Here is a 20,668-nt window from a genome sequence, read left to right as displayed (position 1 = left end):
GAGCAAGGGCTCAGATAAGGTAAGAGATCAAAACCCACTGCATATAAATGCCAAACTCAGGTGGACATCCTCAGGGCGGGTGAAGGGTTAGAAATCCCACTAGCCTGTGGGAGTCCCTGGGTTCTATCCCAGCACTGTGAAAAAAGGAGAAAAAATAATCAGACTGCAAAGATGATGCATCTGATTGTTCTAAATCACACTTTGGCAGAGGTGAGAAGAGATATTCTCATCTAAGATATATTTCACTAAAATCCTAGTCTGGCCAAATTAACACTACAACTAGATTATTAAGTTAGTATACCATAAAAAAATTGAACAAAAAGATATATACATATACATACATACACTCACACACACATATACATATATCTATATTTTTTAGATTATTTATTTATTTTTGGTACTAGGGATTGAATCCAGGGGCACTCTACCACTGAGCTACATCCCCAGCCCTTTTTATATTTTATTTTGTGACAGGATCACTGAAAGTCTGGCTAATTTGCTGAGGCTGACTTCAAACCTGCAATCCTCCCACCTTAGCCTCCTACTGCTGAGATTACGGGAGAGTACCCTCAGCCCAGCAAAAGAGATACGACGTGGAATGAATTTGTTGATTATTTTGCTCTCAGCTAACTCAAGACCCCGTGTCACATGATGAAGAAGGTATCTAGTGTCTTTCAGAGAATGCTCCATGTTATCCCAAATCTGGGCCATGATTTTTCTCATATTGTGATCATCCCGGCAAATGAAATTCTTAATAAGCCTAATTGGATAAGATTTATAGAATTTTTAAAAAATTTTACCCGACAGCTGAAGTCTACTGACCAGCATGCCACCCACCAAGACTTGCAGAGCTGGGGTTGGTGGGTGTGATTACCCCATTGTGCTCCCTCCTGTCACACAGTCCGAGGCACCTGCCCACATCAGGACACTCCAATAGGCTGAGAGCACCATGGGCCCAACTCAGTGTGTCTTTGTCTTCTTTGTCCTTTGAGAAGGGCACAGGCACCTGAGCTCTGGTGGCTGGGTTTAATCCTTTGTGATAAAGTGCAACCGTTAAGATCATACCACCTCGGGGCTGGGGATAGAGCTCAGTTGGTAGGGTGCTTGTCTTGCATGCCCAAAGCCCTCGGTTTAATCCCCAGCACCACAAAAAACATCACACCACCTGGTCAAAATACCACTGTTTCCCGCCTACCATTTTACTAGGAAGATTTATAAGTTTGAAATTTATGTGAGATATAAATCTCACAAGATTTATATGTTTGAAATCTTATGAAATGTTGGATAAGGTGACTATCTCCTGTTCATTTCTTCAAAACGCATTCCTTTGCCATGTATGTGTCTGGACTCAATAGTAAATTAAGATATGAGACAACATTTATATATTGACAAATATATTTCCTTATACAATAAGGAAAACTGAGTTTTAAAACTAAAAGTAAAAAATAATTCAAGGAAATGAAATAAATCAAGCTCTTGCTTTTTTACATTTCCCTTATGTAAGGTATTATAGATTGAATTTAAACTTTTACAACTAGAAAGATACAAAATGAATAGAATGTTATTAAATTATTTTTATTGGTACATATAACTTATACAGAATAGTGGCTTTCATTGTGGCAAATCTATATACACATATACTTGACCGATTTCACTCCTAACACCTGCCCAACCCCCTCTTCCAACCTCGCCCTGGTTCCCTTCCTCTACCCTAATGGTCTCCCTTCTAATTTCTTTTATTTTTTAATTGACTTTTTAAAAAAATAAATGACAGCAGAATGCATTACAATTCTTATTATTCTTATACATCACAATTTTCCATATCTCTGGTTGTATATAAATTATGTTGACACCAATTTGTGTCTTCATACACATACTTTGGATAGTGATGTCCGTCACATTCCATCATCCTTGCTAATCCCCTGCCCCCTCCTTTTCCCTCCCACCCCTCTGCCCTATCTAGAATTCATCCCCACCCCACCCCACTATGAGCCAGCCTTCTCATATTAGAGAAAACATTCAGCATTTGTTTTTGGGGGGATTGGCTAACTTCACTTAGCATTATCTTCTCCAATGCCATCCATTTACCTGCAAATGCCATGATCTTATTCTCTTTTATTGCTGAGTAATATTCCATTGTGTAGATATGCCACATTCATCCACTAAAGGGCATCTAGGTTGGCTCCACAGTTTAGCTAGTGTGAATTGTGCTGCTATAAACGTTGATGGTGCTGCATCCCTTCTACTTTCATGGACTCTCTTTTTCTTCCTGACTTTTTTTCTCTCCAGTTTCCACATAGGAGAGACTGCATACATCTGAGTCTGACTGACTTTACTCAAAATTATGGCCTCCAGTTCCATCCATGTTCCCACAAATGGCAATTTCATTCTTCTTTATGGCCAAATAAAACTATTGTGCATACATGCCACATTTTTCTTTATCCATTCATCTACTGATGGACACTCAGGCTGATTCCATACTAGGCTGTCATGAGTAGTGCTGTGATAAACATAGGTATGCATTACTACAGTAATCTGAGTTTGATTCTTTTGGATAAACACCAAGGGGTGGAATGGCTGGATCATATGGTAGTTCTATTTCTAGCTTTTTAAGGAACCTCCAAACTGATTTCCACTGTGAATGTATGAATTTACAGTCCCAAGAAAAATGTATAGGAGTTCCTTCCCAGCGTCTATGCCAACATTTGTTGTTATTTGTATTCTTGATGATTGTCCTTCTAACCAGAGTGAGATGGAATTTCGGGGTAGTTTTGATTTGCATTCCTCTTAGAGCTAAAGATGTTGAGCAAATGCTGGCCATTTGAACTTCTTTTTGAGAAGTGTGTGTTCATTTGTCCAGTTATTGATTGGGTTATTTGGTTTTTAGTGTTGACTTTTTTGAGTTCTTTATAAATTTTGAATATTAATCCTCTGTTGGATGAGTACCTGGCAAAGATTTTCTCCCCTTCTGTAGGTTGTCTCTTCACTCTGTTAATTGTTTCCTTTGCTGTGCAGATGCTTTTTAATTGACATCATATCATTTATTTATTTATTGATTGATTGATTGATTTCGCTCTCATTTCTTGAGATATAAAGCTCCTTCCTATTCAGGAAGTCTTTGCCTATGAAGCATTTCACCCATTCTTACTTCAAACAGTTGCAAAGTTCTGGTCTTATGCTTAGACCTTTGATCCATTTTACACTGAGTTTTGTACAGGGTGAGACATAGGGATCGAGTTTCATTCTTTTACATATGGAGAATCCAGCACCAAATGGTTTTCCAGCACCATTTGTGAAAGAGGCTACCTTTTCTTCAATGCATGCTTTTGACACCTTTGTCAAGAAGCAGGTAACTGTAGCTGTGTGGGTTTGTCTGTGTGTCTTCTATTATATTCCATTGATCTCCAAGTTTGTTTTTATGCCAACATCAAGTTGTGTTGTTACTATAGTTCTATAGTCTAATTTGAAGTCCCTATCACGATGCCTCATCTACCATTGCTCTTTTTGCTCAGGATTGCTTTTGCTATTTTGGGTCTTTTGTTCTTCCTTGTGCATTTTAGGATTGCTTTTTTTCTAGTTCTGTGAAGAATTTCATTTTACTTTAATGGGGACTCCATTAAATCTGTAGATTGAATTTGACGATATGACCATTTTAACAATATTAATCCTACTATCCACGAACATGGGAGGTCTTTTGATCTTCTAGCATCATCTTCAATTACTTTCTTCAATGATCTATAATTTTCAATGTCGAGGTTTTCACTTCCTAGGTTAGGTTTATTCCTAGGCATTTTACGTTTTTGAAGCTACTCTGAATGGAATTGTTTTCCTGATTTCTTTCTCAGCAGATTTGTTATTGGTATAGAGAAAAGCTATTGATTTTTGTATGTTGATTCTGCATCCTCCCACTTTGCTGAATTTATCAGTTCTTGAAATCTTCTGGTGGATCCTTAAAGGTATCCTAAATTTATGATGATATCGCAAATAGGGATAATTTGACTTCTTCCTTCCTATTAATATCCTTCCCCCATCCCTCTTCCCTTGCCTAAATGCTTTGGCTAAAATTTCAAGTACTATATAGAATAGGAGGTGAAGATACCTTGTCTTATTCCTGATTTTAGGAGAAATGCTTTCCATTTTCTCAGAGTGATTTTGGCTTTTATTTTGTCACATAGAGTTTCTGATGTAGGTAATTTCCTTCTAGCCTTTGTTTCTTCAGGGTTTTTATTTTTATTTTTTTTATCATGAAGGGGTGTAGAATTTTGTTGAAGGCTTTTTCTATTGAGATGATCCCATGGTTTTTGTTCATGTTTCTATCTATGTAGTATTTTGCATTTATTGATTTGCATATGTTGAATCATTCTGGAATCCCAGGGATGAAACTAACTTTATGGTGTATGATTTTTTTAATGTGTTCTTAAATTCACCAAATATTTGCTAATATCTTAATGAGGATATTTTGCATCTTTGTTCATTAATGATACTGATCTGTAGCTTTCTTTCCTTGACATACTTTTATCCAGTTTTGACATCAGGTTGATACAGGATTTGTAGGATGAGTTTGGAAGCATTCTTTCCCTTTTAGTTTCATGGAATAATGTGAGGAATACTGCATTAGTTCTACTTTAAAAATCTGGTAAAATGCAGCTGTGAATCTATCTGGTTCTTGGATTCTCTTTTTATTTTTTTAAAGCTCTTAAAATTTAGGCAAGGTTTTATCAGCTATTAAAATGATAATATTACATGCTTTATCTTACCAATTTTTCTTCTACTTTTCATGTTCCTTCCTACCCCATTTTTCTTTTCTTTTTTATTTATTTTTAAAATTTTTTCAATGGATTTTTAAAAAATAAACGACAGTGGAATGCATCACAATTCTTATTACACATACAGAGCACAAGTTTTCATATCTCTGGTTGTATATAAAGTATGTTCACACCAATTCGTGTCTTCATACATGTACTTTAGATTAATGATGTGCACCACATTCCACCATCCTTGCTAACCCCCTGCCCCCTCCCTTCCCCTCCCACCCCTATCTAGAGTTCGGCTATTCCTCCCATGCTCCCCCTCCCTACCCCACTATGAATCAGCCTCCTTATGTTTCATTATTATTGATTTGTTTAGGTTTTCTATATTCTCTTTGTTTAGTTTCAGTAGATCATATGTCTGGAAACTCACCCATTTCACCTACCATTTTTCAACTTGTTGGAATTTAAGTTTTCAGAATAGTCCTTAATGATCCTCTAGATTTCAGTTGTATCTGTTGTAATAACCCCATTTCATCTTTATTTTTTTTTAATTTGAATCTTCTTTCTTTTGGTTAGTTTGGCTAGGGGCTTATCAATCTTGTTTATTTTTGCAAAGAACCAACTCTGGTTCATTGATCTTTTATATTATTCTTTTAGTTTCTATCTCACTAATTTCATCTCTAATCTTCATTATTTCTTTCCTTCTCTTTTAGGATTGGCTTGTTCTTTTTTTTTTTCTAAAATCCTAAGATATTTCATTGTTTACTTGAGATCTTTTTAATGTAGGCACTCAAAGCTATAAAATTCCCTCTTCTCAGATACTACCTTTGCTTTCACCCAGAGATTCTGGTATGTTGTGTCTCTATTTTTTTTTTTTTTATTCTAAGAACTTTTAAATTTCTTCAATGACCCACTACTCAAAAGTATATTGCTCAATCTCTGTACATGTATAGTTTCTGTAGTCTTTCTTGTTGGTTTCTAATTTCATTCATTGCAATATGAAGAGATGAAACATATTATTTTAATTTTGTTTTGTATTTGCTAAGAGTTACTTTATGGCCTAAGATATGACCAATTTTAAAGACAGTTCCATGAGCAGCTCATAAGGAAGTGTATTCAGCTGTTGTTGAATAAAATATTCTATAACTGTCTCTTAACTTCTACTGATCTATATGAAAGTTTTAAATTTGATGTGCCTTTGTTGACTTTCTGCCTGGAATGACCTGTGAGTGAGTATGGTGTGGTCTACTGAAGTCCCCCACTATCATTTTTTAGGGTCCTTTTGTATTGAGTAATTTTTGAGTAATGTTTGTTTTACATAATTAGGTGCACTGACTTTCACAGGATAAATATGCACAACTGTTACATCTTCTTTTTGGATTGTTCCCTTTACCAATATGTAATGGTCTCTGTTTTTTCTTATCAATTTTTGTTTGAAGTTTGCTTTGTCTAATATCAGAGTAGCTATTGCTGCTTGATTTCAGGTTCCATTTGCATGAAATACCATTTCCCATCCTTTCATTTTCAGTCTGAATGTCTTTGCTTGTGTGATGTGTTCCTTAGAGACAACTGGATCTTGTTTTTTAATCCAATCTGCCAGTCTATGTCATAATTGGAGAATTAAGAACATTTGTAGTCAATGTTATCATAGAGAGGCTATATATTTCTTCCTGTCGTTTTATTTAATTGCCAATGTTTGATTTGTTATTGATCCTCTTTTGTTTATTTACTATTCCAATGAGCTTTATTCTTTCTTAGCTGTCTTGGTCATTTTTATTTTCTTCAGTGTGTAGGATTCCTTTGTGTATCTTCTGTGATGCTGGCTTAGTGGTCACGAATTTCTTTGTTTATCTTTGAATGTTTTTCTTTTCTTTTTATTTATTTATTTTTATTCTGAAGGATAGCTCTGCTGAATATAACAATCTTGATTGGTTGTTATTTCCTTTGGGGGCTTGAAACACATCATTCCAAGTTCTACCAGCTTTTAGAATTTCTGCTGAGAAATCTACTATTTTCTTATTGGTGTGCCTTTATAAAATGGCTTAGCATTTCTTTCTTGCAACTTTTAAAATTCTTTCTTTGTTCTGAATTTTTGGTATTTTAACCATAATGTATCATGGAAAGGTTCTTTTCTGATCCTGTCTATTCAGGGTTCTAAATGCCTCCAGGATCTGAGTGTCCATTTCCTTCCCAAGGTTTGGGAAATATTCTACTTTTTTACTGAATAGGTTCTATACACCATTAACCTGCATCTCTTCTCCTTTCTCAAAAGATTTTTAAACTAGATTTCTTAATATTCTCCCCAAATTTTGTATATTCTATTAATAGTTTCATATATATATATATATATATATATATATATATATACACACACACACACACACAAAGTTTCTTATATATATATTTATACATACATATGAACCAATCAGCAAATACAACAAAAACAAATTCTTACTTAAAAAATTAAAAGAACTGTCTCCACTCAGGTGGTTGAAACTGTGGACAAGAATGGATATTCACTCCCTATGCCAGTCTTCATTTCTTTCTGTTTCCTCTTCTTAAGAAGAGTAATGGCTAGGGGTTATTAATCCCTTCCTCTTTTTGTATCACTCACCAGGCTGCCATGTGGAGTGACCTGGGATCACAGCTGGTTCAAATGGCTCTCAGCAAGTACGAGGCAGGATGGAATGGAAAGTACCACCCACTGCAGTTTACTCTGGTCAGATTGATGGCTGCATTCCCAGGACAGGGCGGACCTGGACTTGTAAATGGGATGTTCTGGTGGCTGCCATTTAGTTCTGATTGGAACTTAGGTTGGGTGATATCTGTCCCAGAGAGATTAGATCAACGCATCCTGGGATGGGCCAATGTGGTCTCTGCTGTGTACCTGGTTCTCCAGCACATCTCAAGAACTCTAGTCACAGGGCAGGGCCACCAAGGAGGAGCATGGCACACAGATTTGGCCCCAATGTACTCTTTCTTGCCCTCTCTTCAACGCACCAGAATTTCTAGGTCTTTCTGACTCTCTGTCCAATACTGAATTTCAGTAAATCCTCTCAGTGACCCACCTCCCGTCACTGAGAAACACTCTTCCCCTGCTTTAATTCTGAGCCACAGGGAAACTGGAAAATGCAGCTGTCCTCCACCCCACCATCTTGGCTTCTCTATGAACAGGACATTCGAAAATAAAGCACTATGCACCCTGGTAAACTGCTACACATACACTCACGGATATGAACAAACATTACTACATAATTGGTTAAGTCTTAACTGATTTCATGCCACTTGACATTAATGCTCGCATGGTAAAAAGATTTAAATATCACCTCATTACCTACACTCTAAATGCTATTTCATTGTTAACAAGCCAGTGTAAATCACTTTGTGTTAGGAGATGAATGTAGTCAACACTAATGTAGTGTTTACTTGGTGACTATTCCAAGTGCTCTTACATATGTCAACACCTCACAAATACCATATGAGATCAATACTGTTAATACCAGCTCAGGTTTACAGGTGAGGAAACTGAGGCACCAGGAGGGTAAGTAGCCTGCTCACTGACACATAGCTAGTAAAATGCAGAGCTGGGATTTGAGCCCAGGCCATTTGGCCCAAGTGTTATGCATGCTCTTAGCCATCATCCCAGTGGTCCTCCAGGACAGCCTGGTCAGACTCCCCTGAGTGACTTGTTAATACAGAGGGCGGTCCCTCACCTTGGAGCTTCTGGTTCAGGGGGCCTGGGGCCCAAGAACTTGCATATCTAGCAGACTCTATATTGATGCCAATTCCGCTGGTCTGGAAAGCACTCTTTATAAGCTGGGGATTCAAAGCACACCACCTCTTCTTTAGATATGAGAGTACCACCTCTCTCTGTGTTTTAGACTTACGGCTGAAAGCCATCTGCTCTCAAGATGTCTTGCTTCTCTCCCTAAAACAGTGCAAACCAGCTGGAAGCTGCTCCACAGGGACATGTGTGACATGTGTGACTGGCTTAACCCTCGGGGAGTTATCAGGTTAGGCTAATAAGCAGAATCGCAGGAAAGAGAAATCCAAAGTAGCAGTGTTTCTGAAGACACATTTCTATGTGTCCAAGATGGAAAGAGGGGCAAAGTGGATAGTTGCTTTACACATATTCATGGAACTACCCTAGTGACCAGCTCAGGCTGGGGGAAGATTGCCACCCGGTTTTCAACATGTTACATCCAAATCTTACCTGTGTCATTTCTCCAATCCCATATTTCCACATCCTCGACCAATGAAACAAAAACACTGCTAATTTGTGATTTTTAAGAGAGAGAGAGAGGGAGGTCTTACAAAATAATCTTAACCACGAACATGGGCTGCCTCCCACCAAGCTAGAAAGTCTTGCACAGAGGTGCGTGCAGTCAAAGCAAGCTGTTTCCTAGGAATGAATAACACATGGGGCACAGTTTCCAAAAACCAAAACCTGCTTTTCTGTCATCATAGTTTACCAAGTGGATAAGAGGTTCCCAAAGAATCCTGTCCTCAGTGACGGGCCCACCGGATTCCCCTCCACCATAAAATATTTTAGCGTTCTTCTGAGTAGTTCCATTTTTGGATAACTGGACCTTAGAAATAACAGAACACTGATAAGTGGAAGAACAAAGTTTGGAAGCCTCTTGAGATTTTGTGGGTTCTTTCATTTTCAGGCACATCATTCTGGATAAGGAATATGAAACAAGTTACAAAACCTGAGCTGTGGCTCAGTTGTATCATCCCCTTTTGGGGGGCAAAGGGACAAATGCTGAAATGTTCATTGCTTGTATAAGCCCCACACTGAGGGAGCCAAAGACTGTCATTCCAGCAGTTAGATTTCAGGAGTCCAGGAGGATCATAGCTGTGAAAGCCAGGCACAAGAGAAACAGGTGTGGCTGGGCACGGTGATAAAAGCTTTGGTTTTCCTCTCACACCCTGGCTTTCTCAAATTTGCCCTTGCCTTGAAAAAGGAAACCCGTCTGAGCCGTCTAAAAAGGTTAAATTTTTATCTCCTCTCCAACAGGTAGCACTGAAAATCCAACTGAATTCAAAGAACAGTCTGTGAACGCTTTTCTAAAGAAACTACTCTCCTAGATCCTGGAACTGGATCAACTACTGGGTCCAGGTCTTACAGAACTACAACATTTGGCTAATGATGCAAACACTAATATTCATAGGAATTTGTTAAAAAGATTCTTAAATGAAAAAACAAACAAAAAAAAAAAACACAAAAAAAAATTTACTGTCTTTCAGAGGCTTATGCTTCTGCCCTGATGCAGCAAACGAACACTCCCACCAAGAACAACTAAAAATAATGGTTCAGCTGAAAAACAACCACAAAATAAAAACCTGATTCAAATCGTCTTAGAGCAACTGGCAAGGTGACACTTGATCGGTCTTAGACCAAGACCTCTGAGATAAGATGCCCTGAGGTGAGCCCTGCATTTGTGGTTGTCTTTTCATTCCAGAACACTTGCTAATTCCCAGCCTGAGGCATGCACCAAAGAGAAAGAAGCAGGGGCCTGGAGTCTGGAGCAGGATCACTGGCTAGGGATAAAAATTAGAGTTCAAGGCAGGTAGGACATGAAGGGCGAAGGTCCTAGAGGAAAGAGGCTCCACAGAAGGGGATGTGTGAAGGTGACCTCATACGAGTTGGACTCACTCCTTGTAGGTATCCAAGTTGGGCGGTCCTTTTTCTGCTTCGAGATCTGGTGGCCTTGAACCCCAATATTTTCGTTTGAGATATTTGCCAAAGATTAGCTATGTGTACGTGGGACGAGAAGTCGAGAAAACAAGCAGAAAGAAAATGTTGAGAGGCTTAATAGCAGAGTTTTTGGCAGTCCCGTGAATCTGTGGAGTGAAAAAGTAGAGTGCAGAGCCCACCAAGGAAGACGGCCTCTGGTAAGTGTCCTGGACTTTCAGCCGAAAACCCTGAAGGGCTAGACTGGGGGAGAAATGGAAAACCAGAAACAGATGAGCCATAGCAGACCCCGAAACCTCCACTGGAGCAAAAAGAACTGGGGCACTTGCCGGCCGTGTGTCTGACTTCCAGAAGAAGCACAAATCCAGTCTAGAGAGAGGTAACGATATCGAGAAATGTTTTATTAAATAATGTCCAAAGTGTAATAAACACAAAATCCTCAGGCATGCCAAGGCATAAGATCAGGGGGACAAAAAGATAATGGAAATAGACCTAGAGGGGACCCAAGGAGGAGAGTTATCAGACACAATCTTGGAATGAGTCTTATATAAAACTGATACTAAATCACAAACTGAATTTCTCTCAGGGTTGTGAAATTGGCTCAGCACTTGATAGTATTTTAATATGGTACCCATATTAACACTATAAAGGAAAAAAATCAAATGATCATCCCAAAAGGTTCAGAATAGACATTTGATTAACATTTCAACTCAGGGCTAGGGACACAGCTCAGGGGCAGAGCACTTGCCTAGCAAGTGCAAGGACCTGGGTTCAATGCCTAATACCACCAACAATTTTTTCCACATTATTTCCTAATTTAAATTAAAACTATTATAAAATTAGGAATAGAGAATAATTTCCTTAATCTAAAAAAGTGTTTATAAAAACATTTACAACAATTCATCATCCTTCATAGTAATAATAAATCTACACCCCCCACACACACTGACATTAGAAATCTGACAGATATTTTAGTGGATTTCAACACTGTACTAGACATCCTATCCAGGACAATAAAAGAAAAAAGAGAAACAAAAAAAAATAGGAATTGAAAAGGAAAAAATAAAACTGATATTTATAGATGGTATGATAATACTTTTAGAAATTCCAAAAGACTTTACAAAAAAAAATTAGAATTAACATGTAATTATTCAAGGTTACTGGATACAAGATCAATATACAAAAATCAGTTGTATTTATATATGTAAGGAGAAAAAACTCTGAAATTTTTTAAAATAACATTTACAATAACATCATAAAACTTTACTACCTAAATTAATCTAATAAGAAGGTTTGACACACACAAAACAACTATATATTATTGAAAGTTATTAGAGAAAGCCTAATAAATGCTATATGCTTGAATGGAACATTAGTGAGATGTAAATTATTTCCAAGTTGAACTCTACATTTAATGTAATTCCAATCAGAATCCCAGCAATTTTTTTTTTTTGCTTTGTTTCACTTTTTATGGACACTGATCAACTAATTTTAAAGTTTATGTGGCAATATAAATGGCCATTAGTATCCAAAAGAGTCTCAAGAACAAATTTGGGAAACTTACACACCAGATATCAATCCTCATTGTCAATCTAAAAGAATTAAGACAGTGTAGTATTGGTGCAAGAGAAAAAAAAATAACCAATGGAACAAAATAAAGATCCTAGAAATAGACCCACACCTGGGCAATCACCTAATATAAGATAATGTGCCCTTGAGGTACGTGGGAAAAGGCCAGTATTTCCAATCAATGGAACTGAGTTGATTGAGTTCTCAATTCTTGTACAGCTGGCCTATCTAATAATCTACTTCATTATCTCACTTGTGGTCTCTAAATCCTACCGTAGCTTTGCTCATTCTGCTGAGATCAAAGTGTCTACATCTTGCTGCCTCTTGGGTGTTCCCACCATGACTCAAACATATCCAAACCGGAACTCATCTTTATTCCCCTTTCTTAACTTATTCCTGCATTCCTTATTGTGAATGACTCAGAGTTTCAAACTAAAAATTCTGTTAAAAAAATGTGTCTTTGACCTTCCATGGTTATTTTCTATGCTGGGAAAATTATGTTCTATCCATAAAATGAGTCTAAATTTGTGAATTTTGTCAAAAAAATTAAGGCAATAAGTTAGTTTAGGATTAATCCTGGAGGATTCAGCAGTCCAGAATTGGCTTGGTTGACCTAAGAAGATCTTTCTACAAGTTTTGAAAATCAACTCTAAAGCAACAGTGCCTAACATGTTGATTCTAACATGTGTTTGTTAAGATCCTAAGGATTCTGAAGTTAGGATGAAACATGAAACTTAAAAAAACCCAAAACAACAACAAAAAATGAACACCAGTCTGTCTAGCTATCCATCCATCCATCTTTGTTTCAAACAGAGGAGTTTATTTTGCTTATGCCAGGATGATATACATTTTAAATCTGTACTTAGTTATAACTTTAAATGTCTTTCAAAAAACTGTACCTTGATAGAACATGGAAGACACCACAAGACCATCACTGCAAAACAACACAACTGCCCAAACACAGAACAGAATGTCAAAACTAACAGAGGCGAGTATGGCCGATTCATGAACCAAAGAGGACCATGATTCAGAAACTAAACATGCTCTCTGTTAACACTTCTGGTTGACTTCCAAGAGACTCTCTTTGACTTCTAAGTATAAAAAGTTCAGTTAAGAACATTAAAGATGTGCCTTTAAGCAAACAAGAAATGTAGATGAAAATGATAGTCTTTCTAGGCCTCGGGACTGCACCATTCATCTAAAGATGCTGTAGAAAGAAAAGTCATAAGAACATTCGAAGAGCCACCTGGCGCCATCATGCTACTTCACATGAGGATGAAAAGTCAAAAGGTATTCGGAGCAATCTGTCCTCCAACTGTGAAGACAGCGTAGTGTGGGTGCCACACAGAAAACTATAGGAAAGAAATAAATGGACAGTAGTGTCAGAATTGGGACAAGAACTCAGACTTTGGGGAAAATTTAGTCTTTCTTCCTGTCCACACCCCTTCTCTAGAAAAGTTGTTACTAGATCAATGGTTGACCAAGGGGACAAAGAATTGCAAAGGTTTCCTGCAGGAAGGCCTCAACTGTCAAAAGTCCTAGGACCTGAATTCTCACAAATACATTTTAGCTGACAATGGAATGTTCTCTTGGCCCTCAGACAAGGACCACATCGGAGATGTGGAAACGGAGTGGGAGGACCTGCCATGGAGAGACTGCTCACCTCTCTGGAACCTCACCTTTATCTGGAGATGGTCCCCATGTCACAGTAAAATCCCAATTTGAGAATTTCAGAGAAGGCTTTCCCCAAACTGTTAGTTCTATATAAATGCAAATCTTTATCAGCATCATCATGAGGGCATAATGATTTATGATTATCAAAAGTGACATCAAACTTTTTTTGTGGGGGTGGGGTGTTCTGGAGATCAAATCCAGGCCTCATGTTTGCCAGGCAAATGCTCTACCACAGAGCCACATCCCTAGCCCACCAAACTCCTCTTAAAATGTAAATATTACCCAATACCACGGAGTTAAATTAAAAATAAATAAATAAATAAAATGCAAAGGGCAACTTGGACTTGAACTTAGTGCCAACCGTTGAGTTAATGATCTCACTCTAATCTATGGGTTGTTTCAGATCTTTCCATGATTTAAGATTCTATCTAAGACAGCTCTTAGATTTTCTCAAATTTTGAGTAAAATGTCAAGTGCTTCCCTGATATTTCTGAAAGCACCATCTATTTAAAGTACTCACTTAAAAAAAAAACAAACAACTTACCTGGTCCAGTTGTCTCTTATCAGTTAAAACACACGTTTCTGCACAGCGCAAAGTGGAGACCTGCCTTCCAAGAATCTTCCCCAACCCTCCCTGGGCCAGGTTTCCTGACTGCCTCCTGTGTCAGAAATCCCAGGTTGTCCCTCTTCTGCCCTCAGTCGAATGTAGGACTCAGCATTGAAAAACCTGACTCCCCGACCCCCCTTTTCAAGGACGCCAACTATTTCGCAACCCAAACACTTCTTACGTGAAGTGAACCCATCAAGGGTTACAAATGTCACTCAAACACAGATTTGGACACAGATGGGGAGATCAAACCAGCCCCCACAAGGAGCCCTGCAGTCAGACCTGGAGCCTCTGGAAGAACATCAGAGGCAGCGGGAGGCTGGGCTCCCGGCCCACAGATAAGGAAATCTGGCCAACCTGGAGCCCTTCAAAAGCATGAGCTTCTCCCATTCTCCCAGGATCCCCCCTCTCCTAGGCTCCAAAATCAAACACTCCAAACGCCAAATGCTCCCATCCTAGAAGACCAAGAAATGACAGCTCTCTGCTTTGATAGGGAGCCATCCAAGGTTGGGACCCTCCGGGACTTTGTTTTCCAAACTCACTGTTGGCCTCGAGAAGTATGTCGCCGCCATTTGAAGCACAAGGCAGCTGTTCTTTTTTGGCTCAAGTTCAGTGCAAACCTTACAAAGTTTCTGTTAGCTCCTTTTAAAATAATAATGATAATAATAATAATAATAAATATTATTTTGAAAAATTCCATAGTCACTAAACTCCCAGTTTAGTGTTTTTACTCTAATGCTTTTCCCCCAGGACAGAGAAAATCATGTTTCCCAAACAAACTTCTGAACCAAAAAAATGCACCAGTACAAAAGCTATTCCCACCAGAGAAATGTAATGGAATAATTAGATTGAAAAATCTATATTGTAAAGCCATTCCAGAGAACTGCTGAGTGCCAATTCTCTCCAAATTATCAAAAGATGAATATCTAGCGATGAATAATTTGCTTCCCAAAAGAACCCCCCCCCCCCAACAGCAAAGCCATCCCATATGCTTTTATTTAGGAGCGACAATCAGGCTTTGGAAACCTTCCCTTTCATTCTGATTTTTGATCCATCATAAAGATACCACAATGGCTGTGTTTAGTCATTATTTAGCTGTGCCAGCTTGGAACTCATCTACAACCCTCAGTGGATACTCCACACCATGACAAATTCCCAGCACCTGCCATCACTCCGTCTTCCTCCATTCACCCCGTTAGAGACTTGAACATGTACAAGGGTTCAGTGCGGGTGGTGCTTTCAAAACGAAAGTGAACCCTTCATAGGTCAAGTTCATGATTCCAAAAATTTCAGCATGCATATTTGTGACAGACCCACACACAGATCAATAAGTTCAGAAGAAACCAAAGTCATTCCTAAACCTCTAGAAATTCTTGGGAAGTCAGTAGTCTTCCAAGACCAAAAGCAAGAATCAGGATGCATTTTAGAAAACCAAAGGTGACAAATTCTTTAGAAAGCCTGTAATGCAGGGTTCCTGCCCTCCAATACACTGTTTTTCTTTCTTACCTTTTTATTTACCATATAATTGCCAGAATATTATGCCACTGGCTTAATTTCGACCTTGTGCACACTGAGAACTACATAGCGATGCTAACCTATCATTATGTGCTTCATTCTCCCTGGACTGAACCCTTAAGTACCAAGCAAAATCCAAAGTCATTGGCTGCTTTTCTGTGCACTACAGATTTGAACTACCTGCTGTGACACTTTATCCTTCTGCCCAGTTCTTCAACCATCACTCCATGGAAGCTTTTATTATTATTATTATTATTATTATTATTATTATTATTAGGCAGCTCCATGAACATATATCATTGCAGCTTTTTTTAAAAAAAATGGTCTAGACTCATTTTAGGAAACAAGAATAATATAGACACATTGGGATTAAAAAAAAAAAAAACTATCATTCCCTTATATCCATATGGTAAAAAGTACATTAAACCCGCTTACTCAAAAGTGAAATCATGTGTGTTTATTAAATGCACAAATAAATAACCTTATTGTCATCTGAATTAGTATCATTTATAAGCATCATTATATAAATTTAATGTGTGCATTTATTTTAGCCACCCCTGCCCGTCATTCAACATGGGGACCAAACAGTAATGGAAAACATTTTATCCCCAGTACAGTTGTCTGCTCACAAAAGGTGCTTAGTAAGTCCTCCTAGCTGGCTTGCTCAGGAAAAGATAAGTACTTGGGAAATCAGTTTATTGGGGAAAAAAAAAAAATCTTTTCGGCTGAACAGCACCGTGGAGAACACCCACCTCCTCATGTTCACGGGCTGTCCCTCCACTGCTAAGCACCTTCCACAGACACACTTGGGGTCCCATGTGACGACGGAGGGTGAGAAATGGGGCCGGGCCCACCTTGGGGGCTTCCTTGAGCCTTCATACCTGTGCTGATGCTCCTGTAAGACTTGGTAAATGCTGATAAGAAAAGTTTGGTTTTTAAAACTGCCCACAACACAGTCCTTGTAGATGCGGAATTCTGCAGCCGTCACAGCCTCACCCTCAGGAATCTGGGATAAGTTGAACTTGAACTCTTTGTGGTGTCGCTGGCGAGGGGAGAACTCCTTGTCGTACTCCACTATAGGATTAAACAAGAGAGAGTGACAGCTATTGTTATTGACTAAGGGCCACAGGGGAGGACGCTGGCTACAGGGTCAGACAGCCCAGTTCACCGTCACCGCAGCCCCTCAGGACCACATGAACTTCTTAGGCCGTTTACAGATTAAACGCTTTGGTTTGAGTATTGGGTACAATAAACTGCATGACAGCTAGTTCTTTAGACCCTTGGCTCCAGGGTCTAAATAACTAACTGTCATGCAATGACTCTCCACGAAAATAGGGAGAGTCTGACTTTGTGGGGAAAGGTGGAGAACGAATGAACTCCCATCCTGACCGCGACGCCCTCCCAGCCCGCGTCCCTCCCAGGGTTTTTCTCTCCTCAGTTCTGTTCACATGTCGCCAGCTGCGGCCGGCATGACCAAGGTGGCTCTGCACTGAACTTGAGTGGGGTGGCGTGAGAGCACTGGGAGAGGGCGGCATATTTTTCCCTAGGCCTCAAGTCCTACCTCTTACTGAGGGTAGAGCTTTGGAGAATATGGTGATATCTACACCTGCTGTGTAAAGCTGGGGGGTTGAATGATGGTGGGGGGGCCCTCTGCCCAGGTAAACTGTTGGAACCCCATTTAATCTGTGAGTAGATCCCAAGCAGAACTAGTATGTGTGAGGGAATCACCAATGGTATCGTTCACTGTTTTCTAATGGTTTACACTGAAAGAAACCTTTGGAAAAGGATTAGGTCTAAAAGTTATTTAAATTATTTGAAACGATGCTAGTTTTCCATCCATGGATGAATGGATATGTGGTTTAGGCACAATGGAATACTACCGAGCCATTAAAAAGGAAGGATACAGTGCTGTCTGTGACAATGTGGAGGACATTATGCAGAGAGAAATAAGCCAGGCTCGGAAAGACAAACCCCACAGGCTGTCACTGATGACGGAATCGAGGAAAGTCAAGCTCAAAGAAAGAAGCAGAGGTGGAAGGGTGGTTGCCAGGGGTTAGGGCATAAGGGGAGGGTGGGGATTTGGGAAAAGTGGGTTGGTCCAAGGGTCCAAAGGTCAGTTTTGCATTAATTTCACAGATCTATTTTATAGCATGGTGACTAATAATACCATAATGCATACTTGAAATTATTAAAAGAGTACATTTTCAATGTTTTCATCACACACACAAAAAAATGAAAACATCTTATCTCTGTGAGGGGATGGAGCCCTTACTTAGCTTGACAGTGGTGATCATTTTACAATGTATGTGTGTATCAAAACACATACATTTATATCCCTTAAATACAAATTTTTTTTGTCAATTACACTTTGATAAAACTAGAAAAATATGTTTTTATTTAAATAAAATCTTTTTCCTGTGTGAAAAAAACCAATACAGAAAATTGCAATTACTGATTATCATTTTTTGAAGTCAGTCTCAGCTCTCAAATGTTTACGTAAAGTCCCATGTGAGAAGACGACATGAAACCTCAGGGTCTAATTCAGAGTCAATATGAAGGGGAAAAAAGGAGGGTTCTGCTGCCACTAGTCCTGACTCTGTCCCCAGAGTCGAGAAACGCTCCTGCCCCGAAGTGCCTGTTAGTCTTTTCTCAGTGACAACCGGGAAGAAACCTCATGAGCAAATCCCCCCTGGATGGCAGAGCCTGCCTAGGGCTCGTGGGCAGAAAACAAAAATAAAATCATTTGCTACCTTGAACTTTCGACTTCCTCCCCACGTGTTGTTTCTTATCATGATCAAAGAAAAGTTGTGAAGATTCAGAATATTTTTTTTTTAAATCAAAACAACTAAGGGTTCTCAAGAGGACCCAACGCCCTTGATGGCATTTGCAGAAGCTAAGGAGAGAGGAGCCATCTATAGGGACAAGATTTTAAATAGAGAACTTCCGGAATGGGCATGTCATTATGCAACGATTCCCTAATGCTGGGATTTCCTTTTTTCCTTTTTTAAATTTTGGGGGTTAAAAAAGAACAAGTTTTGGCTTCTGCAAGCACTTGAATGTAAAGTAAAAAGAGGTCCAACCAAAAAGTACACACCCCAGTTGAGCCCCAACAGGACAGCAGGTTTTCTAATTAGTGGCCGAGCATGAAAAGCAATATTGTTAAAGAGTTCACCCAAGGACGCACACACAGGACACTGTATCACTTTCCCCAAAACTGATCTGCCTTTTAAGTCTGATATGTTATCACTGTTGGTTAAAAAAAAAAAAATTGAATCAAATCTGATTTCCCAAAGAGTCTTTCTTAAAAAAAAAAAAAAAAAACCCAAAACCCAGAGCTTTTCTATGGGGTCTTTTGGATGCTTAATTTCAACATTGCTACATGAAAATACAGGGAACATGTATAAGAAGTCTTTCAATCTCTCTTACTATGAATCAAAAGTTGGAGGGAAAAAAATACAGATGTGAAGTGAGACTGAGGATAGTAACTAAGACTTTTCAGTTACAAAGATTCAAGATACAAAAATTTCCATATATGAGGAATGTGGTAGCTAGTTTTTGACAGGTGCACCTCCAAGAATAAATCAACCTTCCCAATATTCATACACTCCCACAATCTGCTCCGTAATCTTCTTTGGACCATGGAATGCAGCAACAGTGGAACTCAGCCATTTTCTAGGTCAGGTTGTAAGCATTGAACTTCCTTCCACACTTGTGTGAGAAAAGATGGCGGCCATGTAAGAAGCTGGACTACCCAGAGACCTCCATATTGTGAGGAAGCCCAAGCTAGCCGTGTAGAGAAGTGCATGGAAGGAGAGTGAGAAGGGTTGAAGGAAGAGGAGAGAGAGAGAGAGAGAATGAACACACCTCAAACTGTCTAGTCACTGGCCAAACACTTCAGCAGAGGTGTCAGACATGTTATGAAAGGTCATCTGGGCCATCAAGTCCAGTGGCCATCTGGTTCCCACCATCTGATTGCAACTACGGGAGCAACCTTTCTCAAGAATGGCCCAGGTAAACCCATCATCTCAGAGGACTGTGAGGGATGACGATGCATCGCTGGTTTTAGCCACTTTGTTTTGGGGGGATTTGTTTTGTGGTCACAACAGGATAAGACAAAAAGAGAAGAGACGACAGGAGAGGCTAAGAGAGGGAGCAGGAGAGCGCAGGCGCATCTGGCCATGCTAGGAAGGGAAAGAGTGTGTGCAATTCTTGAGGATAAGGATTATGCAATGCTGGAAGGCAGTGCGTATGACTAAGGAGGAATCCTGGCAAATTCTCACAGACAGATGCAAAGAGATAAAGATCCTAAAAATGTGAAAAAGAGAAGCCCAGTTCAAAGCATTCATTTTATCACAATGCGAACTAGAACCCGCTGCCTTTTAAGGGCATTTCCCCATTTCTCCTCTACCAAGACAGTCTCAAGGCATTCTGCACATTCTTTTCTTTGGTCCTTCTTGGGGGAGACTTATGATCTCTGTTGCCCCTCGCGTCTCTGATGTCAAACTACCCCTTACTCTGGGTCTTCAGAATGTCCCCTTGGTGTCTCTCAGCTCCCAGCTGAAGGCCTTCCTCACTCTGCCAGACAACTCAGCCACCCTCCCTGAAGTCTCTCTGGAACTTCTCCTTTCTCCCCTACTCTTTTGCCTGTGGTAGGATTTGCACAATGCATTTGCGAATGGTCTCACGGGGATTAACACAATGTGGTTAATGGAAATAAACACAATGTGGTTACTACCTCCATATGCATCTGAAGGCCACAATGGGAGAATGGTAACATTTCCAATGTACTTAGCAATTCAAGTTATAGGACTATGGATTGATTCCCTAAATGTCAAATAGTTCAGTAAATAG

At 39.3% G+C, this 20,668-nt stretch overlaps 1 protein-coding gene across 1 annotated transcript in view; it reads right to left on the bottom strand.

The window, feature by feature from the left end:
* Positions 1-20,668, bottom strand: part of Bmp6 (bone morphogenetic protein 6) — a 165,207-nt gene that overhangs the window by 20,667 nt on the left and 123,872 nt on the right. Inside the window, exon 2 of the mRNA XM_076859175.1 lies at positions 16,699-16,891. Within this exon, the coding sequence (XP_076715290.1) occupies positions 16,699-16,891 (193 nt within the window). The remainder of the gene's footprint in view (positions 1-16,698; positions 16,892-20,668) is intronic.

This window comes from Callospermophilus lateralis, chromosome 6, assembly GCF_048772815.1.
Source record: "Callospermophilus lateralis isolate mCalLat2 chromosome 6, mCalLat2.hap1, whole genome shotgun sequence".
Taxonomy (NCBI): Eukaryota; Metazoa; Chordata; class Mammalia; order Rodentia; family Sciuridae; genus Callospermophilus; species Callospermophilus lateralis.
The sequence above is the reverse complement of the archived record's forward strand: the minus strand, read 5'-3'. Positions and strand labels throughout refer to the sequence as shown.